The 22,531-nt window shown below is 34.5% G+C and overlaps 1 protein-coding gene across 1 annotated transcript in view; it reads right to left on the bottom strand.

Moving 5' to 3' along the window:
- The window catches only part of LOC128223398 (tyrosine-protein phosphatase 10D-like), a 43,332-nt gene extending 21,413 nt beyond the window's left edge, over window positions 1–21,919 (bottom strand). Inside the window, exons 1-17 of the mRNA XM_052932678.1 lie at window positions 21,760–21,919; window positions 21,323–21,619; window positions 17,985–18,293; window positions 17,139–17,339; window positions 15,501–15,596; window positions 14,550–14,746; window positions 13,508–13,700; window positions 10,819–10,977; window positions 10,378–10,512; window positions 9,618–9,784; window positions 9,283–9,384; window positions 8,021–8,096; window positions 6,656–6,835; window positions 5,443–5,547; window positions 4,382–4,499; window positions 3,076–3,149; window positions 997–1,114 (exon numbers count right to left, since the gene is read on the bottom strand). Coding sequence (XP_052788638.1) covers window positions 997–1,114; window positions 3,076–3,149; window positions 4,382–4,499; window positions 5,443–5,547; window positions 6,656–6,835; window positions 8,021–8,096; window positions 9,283–9,384; window positions 9,618–9,784; window positions 10,378–10,512; window positions 10,819–10,977; window positions 13,508–13,700; window positions 14,550–14,746; window positions 15,501–15,596; window positions 17,139–17,339; window positions 17,985–18,293; window positions 21,323–21,619; window positions 21,760–21,919 — 2,687 coding nt within the window. The remainder of the gene's footprint in view (window positions 1–996; window positions 1,115–3,075; window positions 3,150–4,381; window positions 4,500–5,442; window positions 5,548–6,655; window positions 6,836–8,020; window positions 8,097–9,282; window positions 9,385–9,617; window positions 9,785–10,377; window positions 10,513–10,818; window positions 10,978–13,507; window positions 13,701–14,549; window positions 14,747–15,500; window positions 15,597–17,138; window positions 17,340–17,984; window positions 18,294–21,322; window positions 21,620–21,759) is intronic.
- Window positions 21,920–22,531: the final 612 nt, after the last annotated feature.

The raw sequence follows: 22,531 nt of genomic DNA, 5'->3' as shown, positions 1-22,531 counted from the left end.
TTTATTTTTTTATTATTTACCTGTTTGGGGTTGAGAAACATATTTACTTACGATTTTATTTATCTATTCAATTATAACCATTGTTTGGGGTTGACGCAAAGATTTTCTTAAAAATCTTGATAAAAAAAGGACGAATGTCACGTAACAGAATAGAATGTGACGTAATACGTTATATTTAAGATATAATTAAGATTTAATTAAATGGATATGTGTCTACATACTGTATGTTTAGTAATGTAGGGCATATTTGATTGACATTTGAATATGAAAATGGTTGACAGCCGACTTGGTACAAATGTACAAAATGGTCATGTTAATTACAAAAACGTGTATTCCTTGGGTTGTAAAGCTGTCATATTCAGACCACAAATTAGTATAAGAGAAATGATTTTGGATGTAAAAGGAGAGTTACAGTTGGCTTAGGCCAGGCAAGCAACGCGGCCTTGGGTCCTTTAATGGACGGCAGTTAGGATGTGGGATTACCTTAAATGTCATGCTGTATTATATACTGATTATTATACTTAGAAAGAACGTTGAACAATAAAGACTTAGAACACTTGAACAGTTGTTGGTTGGTTACTGAACGAACTATCACGAAAGTTAAGTGAGCGTTGGCGTTACGTGACACCTTTTGCATTACACCCATGCGGCAAAGATTACAATACCAAGGCTATGATGAAACCTCGACTGTTTTCTTTGAAAACAACCAAGGCGTTGCTCAATGAATGCCAACGAGTGTCTGTTGTTGTTCTGTCAGTTAAACAAGTGGCATAACTTCATAACTATTAAAGCCAGATTTATAGACCTTGCTGAAAATCAGCTCAATGTCTCAGACAAACATGTGTATCAAGATTCTTTTAAATACCTCTAAGAAGATTAAGCCTGGATTTTATTTGGCTATGATGAAGAATATGACATAAACAACGACAAGGCAATCACAACAAATTGAAATTTTTCTTCGAAAAGAGACTACCTTAAAAACCAATGGTAACTTACATCGGTGGAGCCTTGTTCCTACTTCTTCGACGAAGGAATAATACTACAATGACAACCACTACCAGGGCTGCAACAACCCCAACCACTATCCCCACTATCATGCCAATAGGCGGAGGAACTGAAACAGACAAGGGAACTCATCCATAAACATATTACAGTCAACTTAAAAAAACGACTCAGTGATTTCATGTAAGTGTAACTTATTACAGTTAACCCTAAAACAGACAATAAAAAAAAATATTGCTTTTTTAAAAAGGCGCTTGTCACCCCTTTTGTGTGGTCGTAGGTAAGAAATGATAAACATGAAGTTTGTATTTTTGGACAGGAGAGGAACGAACAAAGAACTCATTCACTGGACATGACCAAACTGCATACCATATATTAAGTTCATAGGTTCACGAATGAAGTTCCTGGGTTATTGAGCAGAAATAAGTGTGACTTACAATTTGGTGACCAACAAATTGTTTTTCACCTGAAGGTCACTTTGACCCTGACTTACTGACCTCAAAATCAATAGGGGGCATCTATTAATCAAAACCAACAAGCAAACCTAGTATGAAGTTTAAGGGCCCAAGTTATTCAGCGGAAACTGGTGTTTTACCTCAAGGTCACCTTGATCTTTGACTTACTGGCCTGAAAATCAGGGATCATTTACAACGTGACCAACTGGCATACAACTATGACGTTCCTGGAAGCCAGTATTCTTTAGTTATTGAGTGGAAACCATTTTTTACCTTACAGTCACTACAACCTAAACCACAACTTTGGTCGTTGACCTAATGATCCCAATATCAACTAGTCATGACAAACTGGAATACCTAGTATGAAGGTGCAGGCAGTCTTTAGCCATTAAGCAGAAACCGTATGTTCACCATAAGGTCACCGCTACGTGCACCCTTGATTTAATGATTTAAAAACCAATGTAGTTCACTTACTAGTCATACGAGCTACCTTGATCTTTGACCTACTGGTCTTAAAACAAATAGGGGTCATCTACTAGTCATACTAAGTATGAAGTTCCTAGGAGCAAGTGTTTTTTAGTTATTTTTGGAAAAAAATATTCCTCTCAAGGTCACTTCTACCTTGACCTTTGACCTACCGATCCCCAAATCAATAGGGGTAATCTACTAATCATGACCAATTGGTATATGAAGTATGAAGTTTCTGGGAGCAAGCGATATTTAGATATTGAGTGGAATCCGTTTTTTTTTTCACCTCAAGGTCACCGGGACCTTGACTTTTAAACGTCTGATCCCAAATTCAAAAGTGGTCATAAACTTCATGGCCTACTGGGGTTCTAAGTATTTAGTTCCTTGGTGCAAGCGTTATTTAGTTATTCAATGGGAAATTGTTTTTGACTTTTTGACCTACCGATACCAAAATCAATCAAGGAGTCATCAACTAGTCATGACCAACTGGCATACCAAGTATGAAGTCCCTGTCCATAAGTGTTCTTAAGTTATTGAGGGGAAACTTATTTCAGCTTTAGGTCACCGCCAACATATCATTTTTCACTGAAGGTCACTTCAACTTTGAAATAAGACCTACTGATCTCAACATCAACAGGGGTCATGTACTGGTCATGTACCTTGATACAACTTTTCCCAGTTATTGAGCACATAGAAGTGCTTATGGACTGATGGACAGGGCAAAAACAATGTTTCCCCCATTTATTTAGTTTTCATTTTATTTTATTTTATTTTAATAGTAAAATATTCAGTCATTCAACGTTATTCAATGATTGCATATCTAAAGAAATAAACTATTCTGTAAATTTTGTGACTCTCAAAACTTTTGCACACACGGGAGTTGAAAATCACATTATTTTCTTAGATTTGAACTACTGATTTAAACGAAACATTCCCTCCAACGTACATATACATGCACGTTATAACTTGTATTTCACATTAAATTTATATGAGCTTAAGGTAGTCTCCTGGTGTAGGTGTCCGCCTCAAACCAAACTACAGTAAACTGTTGCAATGGCCCGCAAATCGAGTTCCTACCCAGGGCTTTCCCTAATCATAATTAAGCTAACGATCAGTATAAAACAATACTGCATCTGTTAATACCACTAACCTGCCTCTGTGATGTAAGGCCCATACTTTTTGCTGACCGTACATCCTGTGCTGGTACAGACCACCGCAACAAATCTGCAAGAAAATAAATGCCAACATGAGTATACAGTTCTCTACGGTATTTTTCCTGCCATTAAAACAAGAGGCATATCTTAATAATCATTGAAACCAGAGTAATGGACATTGCTGTATTTATGCAGGTTGTCTCTGCAAGCTTTCGTGCGACCAATAACAAAAAAATAGGGATAAAAGAAGGAGGATTCAAAAAGAAAACAGAATGGTTAAAAAGGGATATTAAGACCAAGAAGTAGGAATAGTAGGGCTCTTTACGTACCTTTTTGGATGCAAATGAATGACTACTTAACCTTTTTATCAATTGTGATGTATATGTAGTTATCTTTGTTTAGAAACCAGTGGTTCAAGAGGGATTCAGCCCCAGGATGAGGAGATGAACCTAGAATTGGTGTCTCTGACTTGTCAACATGCACCACTCATTCTCATCATAGAACCCCTCTTACAGCACTGGAGACCTACTGCATCAAACTAATCCAACAAAAATGCTATACATGTCTTCTTATTAAAATAAAGATTCAATTATTTTTTTCAAACAATGTATTTCGTTAAAACATTTCTCTTATATTTCAAACTATTTTCACAAAAAAAGTAGAGATAGTAGGGCCTTTTCAAGAAAAAGTAGGGAAAAGTAGGATCCTAGCAAAAAAGAAGGGAAAAGTAGGAAAAGAAGGGCCCGCTTGAAAGCCTGTCTCTGGCATAACACGTTTAATCCAAGGCTGATACAGCAGACCATCATTACCTTAATAGCAAAAACAGATTTATATGTAATGATTGCAAGATAACCACAGATTTACTAACAAGAAATCAATATAAATTATTCCTTTTCATTTTTCGATTTGAGTTATGGCCAAAGTTTTTGCACAACTTGATGACTGATATATTTCTAATTAAAGCTATCACAATTTTGTCGTCTTATGTCTCTTAAAAACAGAAGTACTATCATTGTTTGACACACATTGCATCCAATTAAAGTTACAGAGACAAGTTTTGTAGCCCCCCTAAATATGATAACACTGTTTAAAGGTCCCAAATCACTTAATGAGACACTCACGATATACAAAACAAAACAGACATACCACCAATGCATAAACTGCAAACCATGATCTGGATAGTGCAAAAATAATGCTGATGTATATATTTATTGTTTGAAGGTAGTCACTGGTCGAAATAATGATTATAGATTGTATGGCCTTACATATTAATCATTTCTCAACCATCTAAAATGAACCTACAAATATTCTGTCTCTGGTTCGAGGGGTCCGTTACAGTATGTGCTATCCGTGACACCATTACAATTCTCTATGCCCACAGTGTACGGAACTTCTGTGTACTCGCTTCGACGCCTTCTCTCTGGAAATCACATCTTTAATAAAAAAAACAATGCTTTTAAAATGGAAATAAATCTTGATACACGAGATAACGAATTCTGCTGTTTTCATAACAATTGTAAAATGACTGATTTAAGTGTGTAACCAGGCATTTAAAATATGATTGCACTTATTTTCAACCTGTCACACTATTGAGCTAACCGTGATAGCAATGCAGTTTATTTTAATTATATATTATTGAATGAAACAAATATTACAATGAGAATATCAAAGCGAAATTTAACACAATATTTGAAACAAACATTATAAAATCGAAAATGCAAGGGGATTGTGCCACGAGATTAACCAACATAAGTTACGGCCCTTTCAAAACAATGCGTTAATCAGATTCCCCCTACAGAATGTATGTTACAAAGCTCCATACTATCCTAAATTTAAATTATGGCGGTTGACCCCTTTTATATTGCTTTTGACAGGTACATAAATTATCATTACTGCAATCATTTTTAAAGCAAATTGGCGAATAATTGACCGCGTTGCCCTATTAAACCTTTTGTTAATAATGTACTGTGTTGAGTCAAACTGTCAGTATTTTCATGATGCTAGGGCCTGATTTTTATCAATGAAACAGACATGAATCAGGAGTTTACAACAAGCCTACTTACTGTGTTGTGGTGAACCTATGCAGAGGGTACCGGTAGCCATTCTGTGAAGATTTTCCCCCCAGTCATCCAGTTTATATTACTCTACCTACCCTACCAATCACGTGTTTTACAACGTGTATACACGTGAATACAATATCAAGAATACATAACATTCCCTTACTGATCTTTGTTAACCAGTCAGCTTTGGTGATTCTGTACACGCCGTTTTGAGCACCATTTTGCCAGCTATCCAGTACAGATAACTGTATCTATATCATTGAGAGTTTACAAAGTTTAGTATATACATAACATTCCTCTTACTGTTCTTTGCTAACCAGTCAGCTGTGGTGATCCTATACAGGCCATTTTGTGCAGCCTTTTGCCAGTTTGCCAGAGCATCCACCTTCTTTTGAGTGTCTGCGTAGCCTGAAATTGTCCACATACCAGTATATACAATGCTCATTCAGAATTTGACAACTTTTGATAATAACCAACATTGTTTAACAAATGATAAATTGACTCCTAGTCAAATATAAGTTGATTTAAACTCTCTTTTTCTAATTAATGCATTATTAAGTTATATTCTTTGATTTTAATGGTCAAAGCAATAAAATCATGTGATTTGTGTTGAGGTAATATTAGATCTTTTGGCGCTTTTTAACTAGGGAAGTTGTGACCACGTAGCTACTTATCAATAAATATCATTGATAAAGGCAATAATATATTTCTATCTGTACCTAAATCATTCGCCTTATTTTGGTTTAATCATTCAAGTCAAAAAGTAATAAGCATAATAAGGCATTAAAATTTAATTAATTTTCGTTTGGCATCAATCCTTTTAGCGGCCCTTTAACAAACAAGAATAATCCTATCAGGGTTCACAAAAGTTCATCTAGGCCCCAATTTGTCGAAACTTCTTAAGTCCCTAATAACAGGATTAAGCTAAGCTCACCATTTTTGTTTTTTCAATAATTCCTGTAATATTTTCTTCCTTAAGTTTTTTATTATTTATATCGGAATTATCTTATGATAATCACAATCAATAATTTTTCATTTATCAAAATTCGATTTAAGTATGTATTATGGCTAATCGAAATAAGCTACTTAAGTTAGTTAAGCTAAAAGGCCTAGTTTAAGGAATGTTTAATCCCCTGCTGTGCATCTCCTGTGTCTCAGTAGGGGCCAATTTCGTGTGTATTCGTTTATTGGCTCAGGGCTATTTAGGGTCCATTTAAATTATAAAATAACCAAAACAATTAGGCAATAAGATTAAGATCAATTAACAGAGGTTGTGTAAAAATACACTTTTTTTTTTAGGGGGGGGGCGGGGGTGAGGGAGTCACATAAAGAAGGCCTAAACTGGGCCTTTAAGAAGTTTCGAGAAATTGAGGCCTGTTTTTTATTTGTCGAACAAGGGGTTTTACTTATTTAAGTCAGAGTTATGGTTCTTGCCTAAGATCCTGTCTAACTTCGTTATGTGAAGTGGAGGTATTAAAATGTTTTAAAAAAACAAGAGTGACAAAATTATTGATACCGAGAAAGTTTTCCGGACATGCACTGCTTTTACACCCAAGCAAGGCTGTCCTCTGTACTCTTCCATTTGTTTCCTCAGTGAAAAACTCCCTCACGAGATTAAGACTTATGAAGGTTTGGTCTATCGAGCCTTCTTTCACAACCTGTAAGGTTTTGTCAGCTTCTTCAATACTGACAGGGACTGAAAAAGAATATAGATATATTTCCAAGCAAAGGTTAGAAAAATGCTACACTAATAATATACTTACCACAATTATTCAGAATAATTGATTAACAGACATAAACCACTTAGTATACTTTTGAAATATTATCATTTTAATCAATTTTAATGCAGCATCATTCCACTTATATGCGTTTAAAGTCGGTTGCTGGTTGTAAATATTCAAGACCCTTATATAACTTTGTTGAGCGTTTAAGCAAGATGGTACGCGAAGATCTGAGATTTATACTTCAGGTTGCTCATTATACATGTTTGTAATCAATATTTTACTTCTCATGATCATCAAAATTTTTATAGCAGAATATAATATAAACTGACTACATTAAATACTTGGTAGTTCATTTTCACTTCAATCCTTATTTTTTACTCTGAAGCCCATCATACAGTCATGAGGTCAGGGCAATCCTCATGGGCCCTAACAATGGTCCCTGAAATTCTATGATGATTAGGTTTATGCTTCAATGGTGGCCACTCATTTTCTCAGTATATACAAAAAGTATATTCTCAATATGAGTATTTTAAATGTAAATATTTTTGGACTACGATGACGACACCAATAATATCAAAATACTCTGACTATCAAAATACTCTGACTTAATATTTTCGCAAAAATAGATGAATTAGTTTACAAAAATAAAGTCAAAGACATAAAACGCTAATATAATATGGTACATAAAATTCGTTCTCTGGCTGTATTCACAAAGCTTACTGGTATGTATGTTCTACTTTAGTTAGTGATCTATTTATTTTTATTTTTTAACAACGAATATCTTCCATACCCTCGATCTATTGTTCATCAAATTTATTCCGATGCCTTCATAATGTTCACCTTTTTTGCTTTTCTTCTGATCTTTGATGTCAAAACATCGTGAGTTTTCATTAAATTCAACTTACAAAAAAAAATGCTTTACTAAGTTAAAAGTTTTTACTAAGATGCTTTATGTATAAGATATTAAGAAATTTATAAATAAAACATGAAATTCAATATTCATAAACCGAATTTATACTTTTCAGATCACGTAACATTCAAAGTTCTTTTTGTATAAATGACCAAAATGAATGTAAATGATTGAAAACAGAATAAAATTAAAAGATGGAATCAAAACATGAAATCAGACACAATGTTATCACAAGTAAGCCACTCACATCCAGCTGGGGCTGTTTCTTTAATCGCTGTCTTCTCCCCCATATTATCTGTACTCTCAGTGTTCACAGCATACACCTGTATGTGTAGTAATTAGGTCAAATTTTATTTTAACTAGAGCTCATAAGTGATATTTAAACCTGCATTCTCCCTTGACCCCGTATGTTATGGATTGACTCAGGCAAATATTGAAATAAGAATCAATATAAAAAAAACATAAAGATTATATAGAGGAAAGAAATTCTTAATGGCAAGAAGGTCATTGTTATTTTCTTTTAAAGCCAAAGAGTAAAAATGATGTCCAAGGCTCATAACTCAAAAGAAGAGTTGCCCGGGTTTAATAAAAATGATATGACAATGCGCCATAATTTGTTTATACCAGGCACAACATAGAGGTGCAATGATTCGCTCCGATGCATCAAAAAACAGTTTTAAATTCGCCAATTCGATACAGAAACCCCAAAATTTGATTGGATCCGCATTTTAAACTTGCATTCCAAAAATGACCCGTTGTTTCCGCATTCTACACAAGTCGATGTTTGTTACGCGGCATTTGATTGTTTAATAATTAATCTGGCATCCAATCAATAATAGAGTTACATTCTTACTAGTCTAGCTATATTGCGTCTCCCTCATTGAAAGCTGCTCCTAAAAAGCTAAAATCAAGTATGTGGGCACATTCACCACACATTAATAACAGAAACTATATGTTGTTAAGATTTAAATGAATAAGAAAACCATGTTATGTTTTGTTATTCATTCAAATACTTTCAACAGTTTCTATAAGAAGTATGTAAAGTTTGTTTTTGTTATTTAACTTTGTAAACAGAAATCTTTGTAAATTATAATTTGTTCTTGATAAAACACTGTCCTAATTTTTCATAAATGCAAGGATTTAACTACCTTTAAATATACAACTTCATATTAAATATTAACAATAAGAAAACATGAATTGAATCGAAAACAATCGAATCATCATGTTTGTTATTAGAATCGAATCGAATCAAGCTATAAGTGAATCGTTGCAGCTCTAGTAATACAGCCCATTGTGATGGTAGTGTGTTCCTTAAAGAATCACAATGATATGTCTTCATCTTTCGGAGAAGTACACTCCACAAACTCCGATGTAGCCAAAAGTGTAAAACAATCTGCATTTAAGCACACAACTCTGAGACAGAATGGTTGTAGGTCCCATACATTAAGCATCATTACCATTATGGTGGTGATGCGTAGACTGCCATTTTATTATGCCACTCGTTCTTACCTCAAACTGGTACGTTGATTCAGGTATCACATCAAACTCTTGACTGTAAAAGACATCGCTAGTAACCGACGTGAAGGACATTGTCTTGAACTCTTCACCATCCTTAAACAAGAAAGTATCATATTTTACTTATAGTATTATCAATTAACATCAGGGCAGAATTCTATCCTGTATGTTTCATTTATTTACAAGAGTTTAAAAATCGCTCTTTGGGATAATGTTCATTACTATTTTAGAATTCTTAAATCATCAAAAATAGCAATATAACAAAACAAGTCAAGTGTTTAAAGTTAAGGTTATATTATTACGTTATTGTTAAAGTGATCTTAACCTACCTCTGAGCTTGCTGTAATGTTTCCAACATTGTGTTTTAACACATATTCCTTTATCACACTGTTCCGCTGCAACAGCAAGGGAGCTTTCCATTGGATCGTCATTTTGTGGAAATTGTCAGTGCGCAGCTGAACCTTAACTGCTCCAAACTCAGTTACTGCTCCAGGGGCTGAAATATGTTGTTTTATGATCTATAATGATGTTTCTGTCCTTAAAACAGTTCACAAAAGCCAACACTCATCTCTGGTTGTTGTTTATACAGTCATTGAAATCAGAGTTGTTGGCCTTGCATATGTTTATCTAATTAACAGTTGATCATTTTTGAGTACTTACAAAGAATAAAGAGTTTGAATTACAATGACGTCGACACTGCTAGAACAACATTAAGGCTAAGGCAATACCTTATTTGAAAATTGTTGAAAAACTGGTAACATTAATTATGCAATGGCTGAACCATCTATGCGTGTTTTTCCTTACTCGAGTGGCAAAACAGTTTACATATACATATTTTCGTTGTTTCATTTTGATGGCCTTGGTGCCAATTATATATAATCGGGTATGAACTGTTCATTGGAGAACAGGATGCATGTTAACTTGTGCTGAAGAGTAACTTACATATTAAAATATTTGCTGATTTGTTAACTACGAACAACTTTCTAGTTGAACTAATTGGGGTCTATCTAGCAATAATTTTACAAAAACTGGTGTGCAAAAGGCTTTAGATATGTAAAAACTAAAACAGGACATAAATAGTTCACTAACCTGAAGGCAGTGTCCTGTATTTCGTTGTGGTATCTGATGTTTTAGCACCACCTACATTAGTTCTTGCTGTGACACTCACATCATAATTCCAATATTCTTCTAGCCCATCAGCATACAGATTGGTGTTACCATAACCTGTTTAATGTATAGATTATTGGATAAAAATCTAGAGCTAGATAAGACATATGATAGACCACAAACATGACTGAACAGAAAATTATACATTGTAAATATGTATGTACAAAACAAGACTTACAAAGGAATTTTGGCATTCTCCTGTTTCTTTAATTTAAGGTATATATTGTAATGCACTTGATTATTAATTAATCGTGGTTACGAAATCTATCAATCACAAACAGCTTTCTCTTAAAGAATCTGTCTAACAAAAGATATTTGACTTATTAATATCCTATGACGTAGTGGATAATCTTGCTTGTTTACCAGAAACATCATATGTTTTGGAGTCAGCTCCCCTGTCGGCAGTAAGGATCACCGTGTACGTGACTTGGCCCGGTCTTGGTCCTATCAGACTCCACGACACATTGAAAGAATTCTTTCCGATATCATCCACTGGCCGAACAACTGGTGGGGCTTGGGGCTCTACAAGTACATGAAATCATTATAAATTGAAAAAGTCTTTAACTGGTATGTCTTTAAAACTTTTAAGGAACTAGACACCATGGTACAACTGCAAGAAAAAAAAAGAGTAAAAAACTTACATTTAAATGGGTTTCGTAGCATACAACTCATAAAATCTTAATTACTGATAACATCATACCATATCATCGACGCATGTGTCTTTTGCAGTTTTTGCGTATTTTCCCATTTCAAAATGTACTGGGTAAGTCTACACGTAAATCCAAGTCAATTTAAAAAGCACTTATTACATGACTTCCACAGGTTAAATATATACACTATTAACTTGGAAACCATTATGCGCTATTTTTTAACAGATAAAGTCAGCTAAGACAACGATAAAATATGCTTTTAATCATGTTAAAGTAGTGTATTATCGGCCTCATTCTAGCTCGTATTGGCAATTTGTATAAATGACCACTTTAATGAGGAAACACTGTATTTGCCGATTTTGGGACTATCTGGTGTCTAGTACCTTTAAGATTTACATTTGCAAAGAGTGGTGTTCATTAAATTAAAAAGCGTATTATTTAGCGAAAAAGTAGACATAAAGTAACAGTATTACATTTAAAAGAAAGCATTTCAAATATATAATATACTCTACTCAAAAGTACATAAAGATACAGATCGTAGGAAAATGCTTAACTTACTTCTTCATACTTATAAATGTTCAATCAGTTGTTAATAAAAAAACATAGAACCATAACTGTGTTCATAGGACACAGATGCCTCTACAATCGTTGATTTGCAACATGAATGCCTTTTTTTAACAAAGTTTTGTCAAAATCATTGTTTTGAGATAATGTGATTTCACTATGTTTTTAATGAAAAGAAAAGGACCAAAATGTTTGCATGCAGCGAAAACCCATCTTTAATGATCATTGGCATATATTTCTGTGAAACTCTCTTTGAGGAGTTGAACAAACTAGTTCCATTGACTTTACTTGTAAATGACAAAAAAATAAACATGTCATAAGACTCCTTAAATGTTTACAGCACAAGATCCTCCATTCACCATCATCACTGCACAAGATGCCTGGCCATCAACTAGATAAAAAAATGAAGGGCCTAAATATCTAGTAAATAATGTAGTTATGATGGTCAAACATAATGCCTTCTTAATACTGCTTTTTCAGAAACATACAGTTAAGTAAAGGTGTTTTACAATTAAATGCAGTGATTTTTAATATTTTTTTATGGTTGCATATTTTTTCATGAAAGTGAAGACAAACATTTCAAACTTTGACAGTGACTATTCCCTTTAAACAAAGTTTTCCTAAGAGTGTTGACTATAACCTTTGACCTCACAAACAATAAGTTTCTTGTACTGTCTTAAGGCAATCTACCATTGAAGTTTAATGGTCCACCTTTTTGTTCAAAAGATGGCATATAAAGAACGCAGCACAAAATACACTCTTCGTTATCCTAATATGCACAATCGAGATGTCTGATCAACTTTGAAGATCAGGAGATTGACACATATGACGCATACTCAGTACAAAGAAAAAATATCAAAGTGCCATAATTCTGGTCAAAACAGTCACACCACAAAATGCATGGGTGAGCAGAATGGCTTTAAACCGATTGCAAGGGTAAAAAATATTATCCCCCACGCTTGATAATTAGGTCGCAGGAATATTGAGTGTTGGTTTAATCATTTTCGGAAATAAGTTATTTGATATTTAAATATTCTGCCATGACTTAAGGAAGATTTTGCCCCAGAAGCACCGTTTGTTTTTCATGCGTTCTTGTTGGAAGAGCAGAGGTAAGGTATTGTATATTGATTTTAAGTGTCAAAACTAATAAAACGAAAATGAATTTAGTTTTTATTTAAAACGTTATCACTGCGATTTGTTATGTATGATACTATTAAAAGATTTCTGGAAGATCAAAATTGAACGTGACTGGGGTCAAACACGCATTCAAAGTTCACAGCGCATAGTTGCAGGCCTTCTTGTCTCGTTTTCATGTGGAAAATCCCCTAAATGTCACTAGCTGTTTTTTTTTTATATATTAATCACCAATAAAAATATCATATTATAATTATATGCTCCATTGTAATCAATATGTAATCTATTCACATTCACACAAGTTTAACCAAGCATTCAAAATTTAGATTAGTGCGAATAAACTGATGAAAGCGTCTGAAGACACAGTTGCAAAGCATAATTTTCAGGGATCAAACTACGTCTGGAGTATGACATATAAGATTTGTTTATTACGGGTTGAGATCTTACAAGCTTAAGACAACTCACTAGAATTATATTTAAAGGACGGGAACAAGAAAAAGCCTTCTGATATTGAAAACAGCTACCTAAATGACCATTAATTAACACTTAGCATTGACTCACCATTCGGGGGGGGAATAAATTATAGAAATGAACGTGGTGTGCGATATGGTTGGTAGAGTATCATCATATCATCTGCATGATGCTTGATCATTTGAGGGAATTGGGGAGGGGTGGGGTAAGGGCATAATACAAACATAGTTTACCTTCCTCTGGAGTCTTTATATTAATTGATGCTGCATGGCCTCTACCCTGATTATTCACCACAGATACAGAAACTGTGTAGTTTGTGTCAGGAAGGAGACTTTGAATCGTGTATAATTTGTTTGCACGGATTTCATCATGAGGCTGGTCAATTTGCACTTGCAAATCTTGGCCACAACGTGGCATATTTATTTTCTGAAAATAAGTAGATAAATAAATAAATAAAAACCTGTCTTTAAAATACTTATAATCAAGAGAACTCATGGAGCAATTAAGCGCCAACCATTGTCTGTTGTTTTCCAGTTTAACAGAGACATAACCCAAAAATTATTATAGCATGAGATAGGGGCTTTCCTTTGCATGTACTTAATGTATCTGGCAACATGTGTACTAGTTTAGCTTCATATGGATGACGCCAAGACTATGACAATACCTCATGTATTTTCTTTGGACATAAAATTAGCTAACAAGAGGACTTGAAACGCTGATCAACATTCATCAATTCAACATTTACCCAAGACAAACAAGATGTATACGGTTATTTTGTGACCAAAATAATGCGATTGGCTATAGGTAATTATGCATATCATTAATATGAATCAACCATGTTTTATTCTAAATTAAGATAACTGATTTGCCAAAGTTAGGTATATATGGTCACATGAGCAATATTTCTGGAAAAACTTTTTAAGTTATACCCACAGTACTAGTACCAAAAGTATTCTTCTCACTTCCACTACTGCTACAAAGAAGTGTCTGTGGTAATCCCTCACATCCTCACACAGCATTAAAATCAATCTTAACATAGCCTTTAGTTATTCCAATGCAGAGTTAAGCTTAAACTAAACTAAAAAAAAACATTAAACTGAGTAACTGTCTAAGTCATTTGAGCAAAATATCAAAATATGCCACAATGTTTAAAGAGAAGAAAGTCTCTTAAATGATGACAACATATAGTAATGGCTGATGCCATATTATGCACGCTGAGCTTACAGAAGGCAATGACAATGCCATGTCTAGTTACCTAGTAACAAAACCACTTACTTTGATGTCCCCAGTTGTACAATTACTGCATCTCATAACGATTTCCTTTTCACACATATTGGCATCATTGTCTTGAAGTTGAACTATGTAACCAAGGTTTTCTGAGCTGTAGATATTGACTGGTTCTGACCAGGTGACAGAAAGTGCTCGACTGGTTATGTTGTTTACAAAATTCAAGTTCTGAGGTTTGTCAGCCACTGAAAAGACACAGTGTAGCTACTTTTAGTGTTAACATTTGAGCCACTGTATTATGTTGGTACAGTAAAACTATGATGGCTCGAGGACGTCAGGGTCCGAGCTAAAACCTCGAGAGATCTGATGTGTTGAACGACCTATCTCCCCGGTGATTTTTGGTTTTTCACATCTTATCAAATTTCCTTTCATCTGTCATTGTAGTTTGTACAACTTGTGAACATTTTAACACCTAGAGATTGTTTATATTGGAACACTCGTTGGTGAAAAAGTGTAAAATTATGACCTCGAGGTAATCATAAGGTTTAGCACATGTTTTGTTTATTTGGGACCGGTAATGGTGCTTGAACTAAACTGAACTAAATGAGGTTTCAATCCATCGTCAGTCTATTTTAAATGAAAATAGAAGGAATAATGGTCGCAACTAAGCCTAGACCTCGACTGATAACTATTTCTCGCACAACCGCCTGTTTGAACAATCAAAGTTTTACTGTATAACCATGTGTGTTAAACTAAATCAATATGAACCATCAATTAATCCAAATTAGAATGTATTTAAAAAGAGATTATTTATTAATTTGACTAAAACAACTGTTAAAAACGCAAGATGAAATTAAATGATTTTCGGTTTATATTTACAAAATTCTGTTCAAAGGAGTATCTGCCAATTGTATTTTGGTGGTTGATCATAAAATAAGCATAGTTAAACAAATTAGAACAATGTTTGAAAATAGAGCGAGTCCCATTAAAGTAACTTACTTCTTGCCTTTGTTGTGCAAAAGGTTTGCACTACCCCATACTGTGTAGACGTGTGGCCTTCATTCTGTGTGTACACCCGAAATACGTAGGCTGTACCTTAAACAAGAGGAATAAGAAATGTTTTTCAGACATTGTGCCCCCCCCACTGAGTGCCATGTGGTCAGAAATATTTGGACAATTGAATGAAGTATGCATGGACCAAATGCAGCTGATTTGTTATTGAATGCCTTTGAGGCAGTTTTAAGATTATGACCATTCAAAGCGTGAGGATAGTAGATAGAGTTTTAAATGATGTTCAGATGACGACTAATATTTGCAGACAAACATGTATCCTCTTAGCTGATTGCAGCAGGAAATAAGTAAATACATTGTATGAAATAAATTTAAATGACCAATATGAGTTGTGACCTTGACCATTGACTCTTTGACCTCAAAATCCATAGGGGTCACCTACTGGTCACCCCCAACCTAAATGTAAAGTTTAAGGGCCGTGGGGAAAGGCATTGTCGAGTTATCACAAGGAAAAACTTTTTGCTTTCAAGGTCTCTGTGACCTTGACCAGATAACCCCTAAAATCAATAGGGGTCATTTCCTGGTCAGGGCCAACCTCCAAGTCATGTTTGAGGTGCAAGCATTGACGAGTTATCACTAGGACACCTTTTTCGAATTCAAGGTCAATGTGACCTTGACGTTTGCCCAATGACCCCTGAAACAAAAGAGGTCATCTAATGGTCCGGCCAAACCGTCAAGTCTAGTTTGAGGGCCATAGGTGCATACATTGTCGAGTTATCACTCGGACAAGCTTTTAGCATTCAAGGTCACTGTGACCTTGACCTTTGACCCCATGGCCCTTATAATCAATAGTGGTCATCTACTGATCAGAACAAGCCTACATGACTATAGGTTCAAGCATTGTTGAGTTTTTACATGGCCAAGCTTTGACAACATTTCCCCGTTGAAGGTCACTGTGACCTTGACCTTTGATAAAATGACCCTTTAAATCAATAGGGATCATCTACTGTTCAGGCCCAACCTTCATGTTTGATGAACATAGGTCCTGGTATTGTCTATTTATCACTCCGACAAACGTTGGTCTACCGACGAACCGACCGACCAACCGATCGACTGACTGACATGTGCAAAGCAATATACATACTCTTCTTCAAAATATATAAATAACAACAAAAACTCATTTAATCAAACAAGTGGCACAATTCAACAATTATTTAAGCCAAACGTATGGGCCTTACTGGCAACAAGTGTACAAAATGTCATTTGAATGGCCTGATTTTTTAAGGTATTGCCAAGGTTAAAAATACTAGGATTAAGATGAAAGCTGAGCTAAATTTTGGAAACTTTCTTGGTACAAGTAGATTCACAGAAAATACAAGAAAGCTCTGGTATCTATAGAGCAAGATGGTCACTCACCAATCAATTTAGTTTATAAAAGTTTATTATGGATAGCTTGTTTGTGAAAACAGCTTTGATATACTAGTAAAAATCACCATCTTGAATTAGAGGCATACTTGTATACCACTTAATTACTCTCACCCCTATGCCAAGATTTTGAACAGGCCAATGAAATATCAACAATAGCACAGGGAGGGATATAATTGATAGGGAAAAAATGGCACTAACCTGGTTCTAAGCCATGCACATCATAAGTTGTCCCAGTAGAAAATGGGTTATTCTGGAATTTTTCGGTATTTGATGGATATGACAAAGTGTGGACAACATATTGAACCAAATCACCATTGGGTTTCTGAGGTGCAGTCCATGAAAGAGTAATAAACTCATCATATATACTTTGGCAGGAAACATCAGTTGGTGGATCTGGCACTGAAATATAGTGTTACAGGTGTTTACCTCAAATAAAAACATGACGCTTGACTTCAATAAAATATGATTTGGCAAGCACAGGGTAATGAGTACTGAACTCAGTTTTCTTTTCTAAGTTTAAAGGTTGCAGTTCTAGGCATAAGAGTGCTTTCGAGCTAACCCCTACGCTCGGCTCCTTCTTTTCTTCACTCAAACACGGAATACAACTCAACAAATATTAAGGCCAGACTTATTTGCCTTGCTATACATGTGCATAGTTTCTCTAGAAACATGTTTACCAGGTTTGATTTGAATGTCTTGAACAGTTTTCGAGCTTTGGCCATGGTTAAAGTGTTTGTACAACAGCAACCCAAACAAAAACAAGGCTATCACAATAATCACACTTATTTTCTTCGACACAAAACACATACACACCATTCTTTATTGAATTTAGAAATATTTATCCTGAAAAGTGTCTGGCTACTGATAAAAGGGATATTGATTAGTGTCCAGCATCTAAATCTTTGAAATAGCTTATCTATGAGGGTTGTCCGTAATTACTCCCAGCAACGCTCGTCAATTCATTATAATGACTGCATGGTTCATACATTCTTGAGTTCAGTAATATCGCAGAAAATTCACATTAAAGAATAGCAGTCAACATACCTTGAACATCAGTTTTAAATGTTGACTCAAATGGTTCACTGGGTTCCGTATTTGATCCATCATAGGTTTCACTCCTGGATATTATTTTGACATTGTATGTATAACCATTCCTCATGTCGTTAAACCTCAATGTAGCACTGGCTGTTTCAAAAGCGAAAGTTGACTGTTTTAGTTCTGTCCCATCAAGCACCTTTATATCATATCTATACACCACACCACTTGAAGGCCTTGTCCAAGCAAGTGATATCTCCTTATCTCTTGCGTCTAAGTTGCTCCCATTCAAATCCAGACTGCTTGGAGGCATTGGTTCTTGTAAAAAAAAATCAGACATCAGTAAATGTTTCAGATTTATATATATAAAAGACAAATACTTTAAATGTATATACAAACTTTTAATTTTGATGATACTGTTATCTTTGTAATTATCCTTCAGGGAAAAAGAGCATTTCATGAAGGGGTGAAAGCACAAGTATTGCTTCTTTATTTAATGTTACTAAGAAAGTTTTCGCTATAATTACTGGCATTCCAAACGCATATCCTATTGCTCATGATAGGAATCGCTTTAAACATAATAAATGTAAAGTGGCATGCATGTTAATTATTTTCCAAAGACTATGAAGTGTTGATCCTTTTTTCAGTTGAATATTTCAAAGATTTAGAAAACCCCTTTACAATATTGCAACATTGTTTTGAAATGCTAGGACTTGCTTTACACATACGAGTATATAGGCATAATGAATATGTTTACCAGTTTTCAAATGAATATCTTTAGGTTTAATGAAGGCGTTAAAAACATTTTAAATTTGTTTTCAAGGGCTAAATCTATTTTGGCAAGGGATTTAGGGGCCTCTCTGACGTAAAACTGCCTTTTATGGTTCGTATGGCTTTAGGTTTGAAGAAAACTAGATTTAACAATCAACAAGAGCTTCCACACAATGTGATTAATAGTCTCGCACCACAAAATGTCGGAAATATTGTCTGGATAGGACAATTCAAACAAGAGGGCCGTGATGGCCCTAAATCGCTCACCTGAGTAAAAGTGGTTGACACTATAGCATTATATTTGTTCTTAAAGCTGTATACATTGTCCAAATTTCAAAACAGAAGCTTCAATAAAAAAGAAAGTAGGTCAAAAGGCTACCTGACAATGCCAATATTGATAAAAAAAATTCAAAACTGTTCAAATGTTCAAAATTTCATTACAGTAGCTTTGAAACAAGAAAGTATGTCAAAAGGTCACAATAAAGGTCATCCAAGCGCAACATAGATATTATTTTCAAAATTGTAAACATGGTCAAAATTTTATTGCTGTACTTTCAAAAAAGAAGGTAGTTCAAACGGTCACACTCAAGATCATCCAATGATGAAATTGAAATGTTCCTTGAAAACTGTAAACATAATCCAAATTTCATTGATGCAGCTTAAATAATAACAAAGTAGATATAAAAAAGATACATTCAATGTCATCCAAGGGCAAGATTGATATATGTTTACAAAACTGTACATATGGTCCAAATATCATTGCTGTAGCTTCAAAATAAGAAAGTAGGTCAAATTGTCACAGTCAAGGCCATCCAAGCACAACATTGATATTTGTTTTCAAAATTGTGAACGTGGTCCAAATTGCTGTAGCTTCAAACATAATAAAGTAGGTCAAAAGGGATGGGACCGACTTGGGCCAAGGGGCATAATTTGCACAATCTTGGTATGGGATCACACTATGATGCTAGATATGAATTATTCTAGATCTAGGCCTAGTGGTTTCAGACAAGAAGATTTTCAAAAATTCCTTATACAAGTCTACAGAAAACCACAGGCGTTGGCCAGTTTTGACAACAGTGGCATAGTTTGATGTTCACAAGCAATTGTGTTAAACACAGTCGCACGCACGACGGAAAGCGCACCATTCAATAAACATAACAAACTGTTTTAGATTACCAGAAATAAATAGAGCTGCAAACTGGCCAGAGAAAAATATTACTCTACCTGCAAAATACACAACATTGTTATCTATCATGGCTTAAATACATGTTTATATAAGATGTATTAACTATCTACCCAAATTATTAGATTGTAGCATAACAATGGTCTAGTGCAATAGCAAGATCTGATTATATAATTCATTATAGAGTAAAAAAAAATCTAAACAATAAAAAATATAGTATTTACACTAACCTTTTATAAAACGAACAATAATTACATTAGATTCTGGCAAGTGACTATTTTAAAGAATTCATAAAATACAAAATCTTGTTTACAAAATAGACATTAATTCTAAAACGAATCTCCAATAGAAAGGGGGACAATAGTGCAAGATTTTGCTGTCCTAGCTTAAAGGGTAACCTTTACAGATTTTAACAAAATGTGTTTATAGTAAACTTGAATCCCACGGGACGGGACTAGTTTTGACCCCATGGGCATTACTTGAACAAACTTGGTAGACAACCACTAAAAATGTTATACACCAAATATCTCAGCTCTTGGCTTCATAGTTTTTGTGATGAAGAGTTTTGATTTTTTCACTTAGGTTGACATGGCAACCAGAGTTCTGCGCGTTATTCATTTCATGGACAATTTGGAAAGAGCACAACCCAAGGAACATCCCTTTAAAGTCTCATCAAAACTGTCCATAACTTCCATTATGTTCATAATCAATTGTTGACGCCAAACAGCAGACATAGACTGATCACAATAGCACACCGTAAGCACTTTGTGTTCAGGTGAGCTAAAAATCAAGTAGAACACTGATGGTAAACGTGTCACAGAATTGTCAATTATGTAGAGACATTAGGTAGATAGGAAATTATTTGCACTGTAATAAATTAACTTACGTAGCACATGATTTAAAATAAAAAGTGCTAGGAAAGTATAATAAAATGAAATGCAACTTTTGCCATATTCTTTCGAAATCCGAACATGAATGAAAACGATATGGACCAGGCAAAACTGACTTAGTTCAAATAATTGTTGTGACCTGGACCTTGAAGGTAAGAACACCGGTATTGTGCTCAACACGTCTTTATATTAGGATGGTCACTTCAGCCAAATAATTTTTAAATCCAACCACTCAAACTATCATCAGTAAGGTTTATGTAGCAAAACAAACTTATTCAGAAGGTTGCTGTGAACCTGACCTTAAATAAAGGGACACAATTCTTGTGTGCGACACATCCTCATGTTATGCACAGACGGACGTGACGACGCGCATGATTTCTATATAGTCGCAACTTCACTTAGTGATTTAAAAACAGATTTAAAAATAACAGATTCCAGATCCACAGAAATCCACGAATCCGTGGACAAATCACATTCCTGGACAATATTATTTATTAGCATACTTGATGATCTTTGTTTGGAGACAAATGTACTTCTAGGAGAGTCAGCTTGTGTGGCTTTGTTCACAGATGTCACAGTTATTCGGTAGTTCTGTCCTGGAGTAAGACCAGTAATTTTTGTTGTTGTTGTTGACATAATATTATCCTTAAAACCTTCAGCTGTGAAACTATCATTGGATGCCCACTGAACAGTGTAGTAACTTATAAAACTGGCCTTTCCACTTGGACGGGTCCATGACACAATCATTGAGGTTGTATGCACTTGAGAAAAGGTAATTCTGGATACTTGAAGCTGCGATACTAAAAACGTACAATGTATAAACCATTATGTGTACTTCATAACAATGATATGCAAAAAAGAACACAATAAGTACTATACCCTGATATTATGCTGATAAAATAATACAAATAATATTATTAGGATACGAATTTGGACATACTCTCTTGGCAGTTTCCACCAGCTCTAAATCCATTGTCATCATAATGTTTCGAACCACATGTACATACTTTATTGGATCCTGTGCAGACAGCTGCACTGCCTGAACACTCTATAGGAACATCACACTCTTCACCAAGTGCCTTGTCTGAAATTCCAGTCATCTCAATAATGTTTTAGAAACAACAACTGATAAGACAAATACAAATGTTTTAAGCATTAACTTTTATGAAAAGTTTAACTCATAAAATAATTTTACCACAGTGACATGACTTTAACAACATTAAAAGTCAATCTCTAGGCAATGTTTAACAAAAAACAAAAACAACAAACACATTTGAAGTTTGTAAGGAGTCGAACCTATACTTTAACTTATAAATTTGCAAATTTTAGTACAATAATATAATGCGTATTGCATGAAAATATAGGGTGTTTCAAAAACATGTTACCACAGAATTGGTACCATTTTGTACCCTCCATTTTCCAGTCACTTCTAACCTTTCGGTCGTTTCTTAACCAATCAAATGTCTTTTTGTAACTTTTACTTCATGATGTTTAAAATGTTGTTTTTCATTTAAAGATATAAGATGATTTTCTTAAACGTTAAAAAGGAAACTAAAAAAAACATTGATTTGCATATTGCCAGTCATTTAACATTACAACATACATATTTGAACAAACCCAAAACATCGTATTTACATACAGAACACTACTTGAGTTTCATAGGAAGTGGGCAACATACAACAAGAGCAGATGTTTAATGAAGCGGAGCGGAT

Source organism: Mya arenaria, chromosome 17 (genome assembly GCF_026914265.1).
Source record: "Mya arenaria isolate MELC-2E11 chromosome 17, ASM2691426v1".
In the NCBI taxonomy this organism is placed as follows: Eukaryota; Metazoa; Mollusca; class Bivalvia; order Myida; family Myidae; genus Mya; species Mya arenaria.
This window is presented reverse-complemented; position numbering and strand designations above follow the sequence as displayed.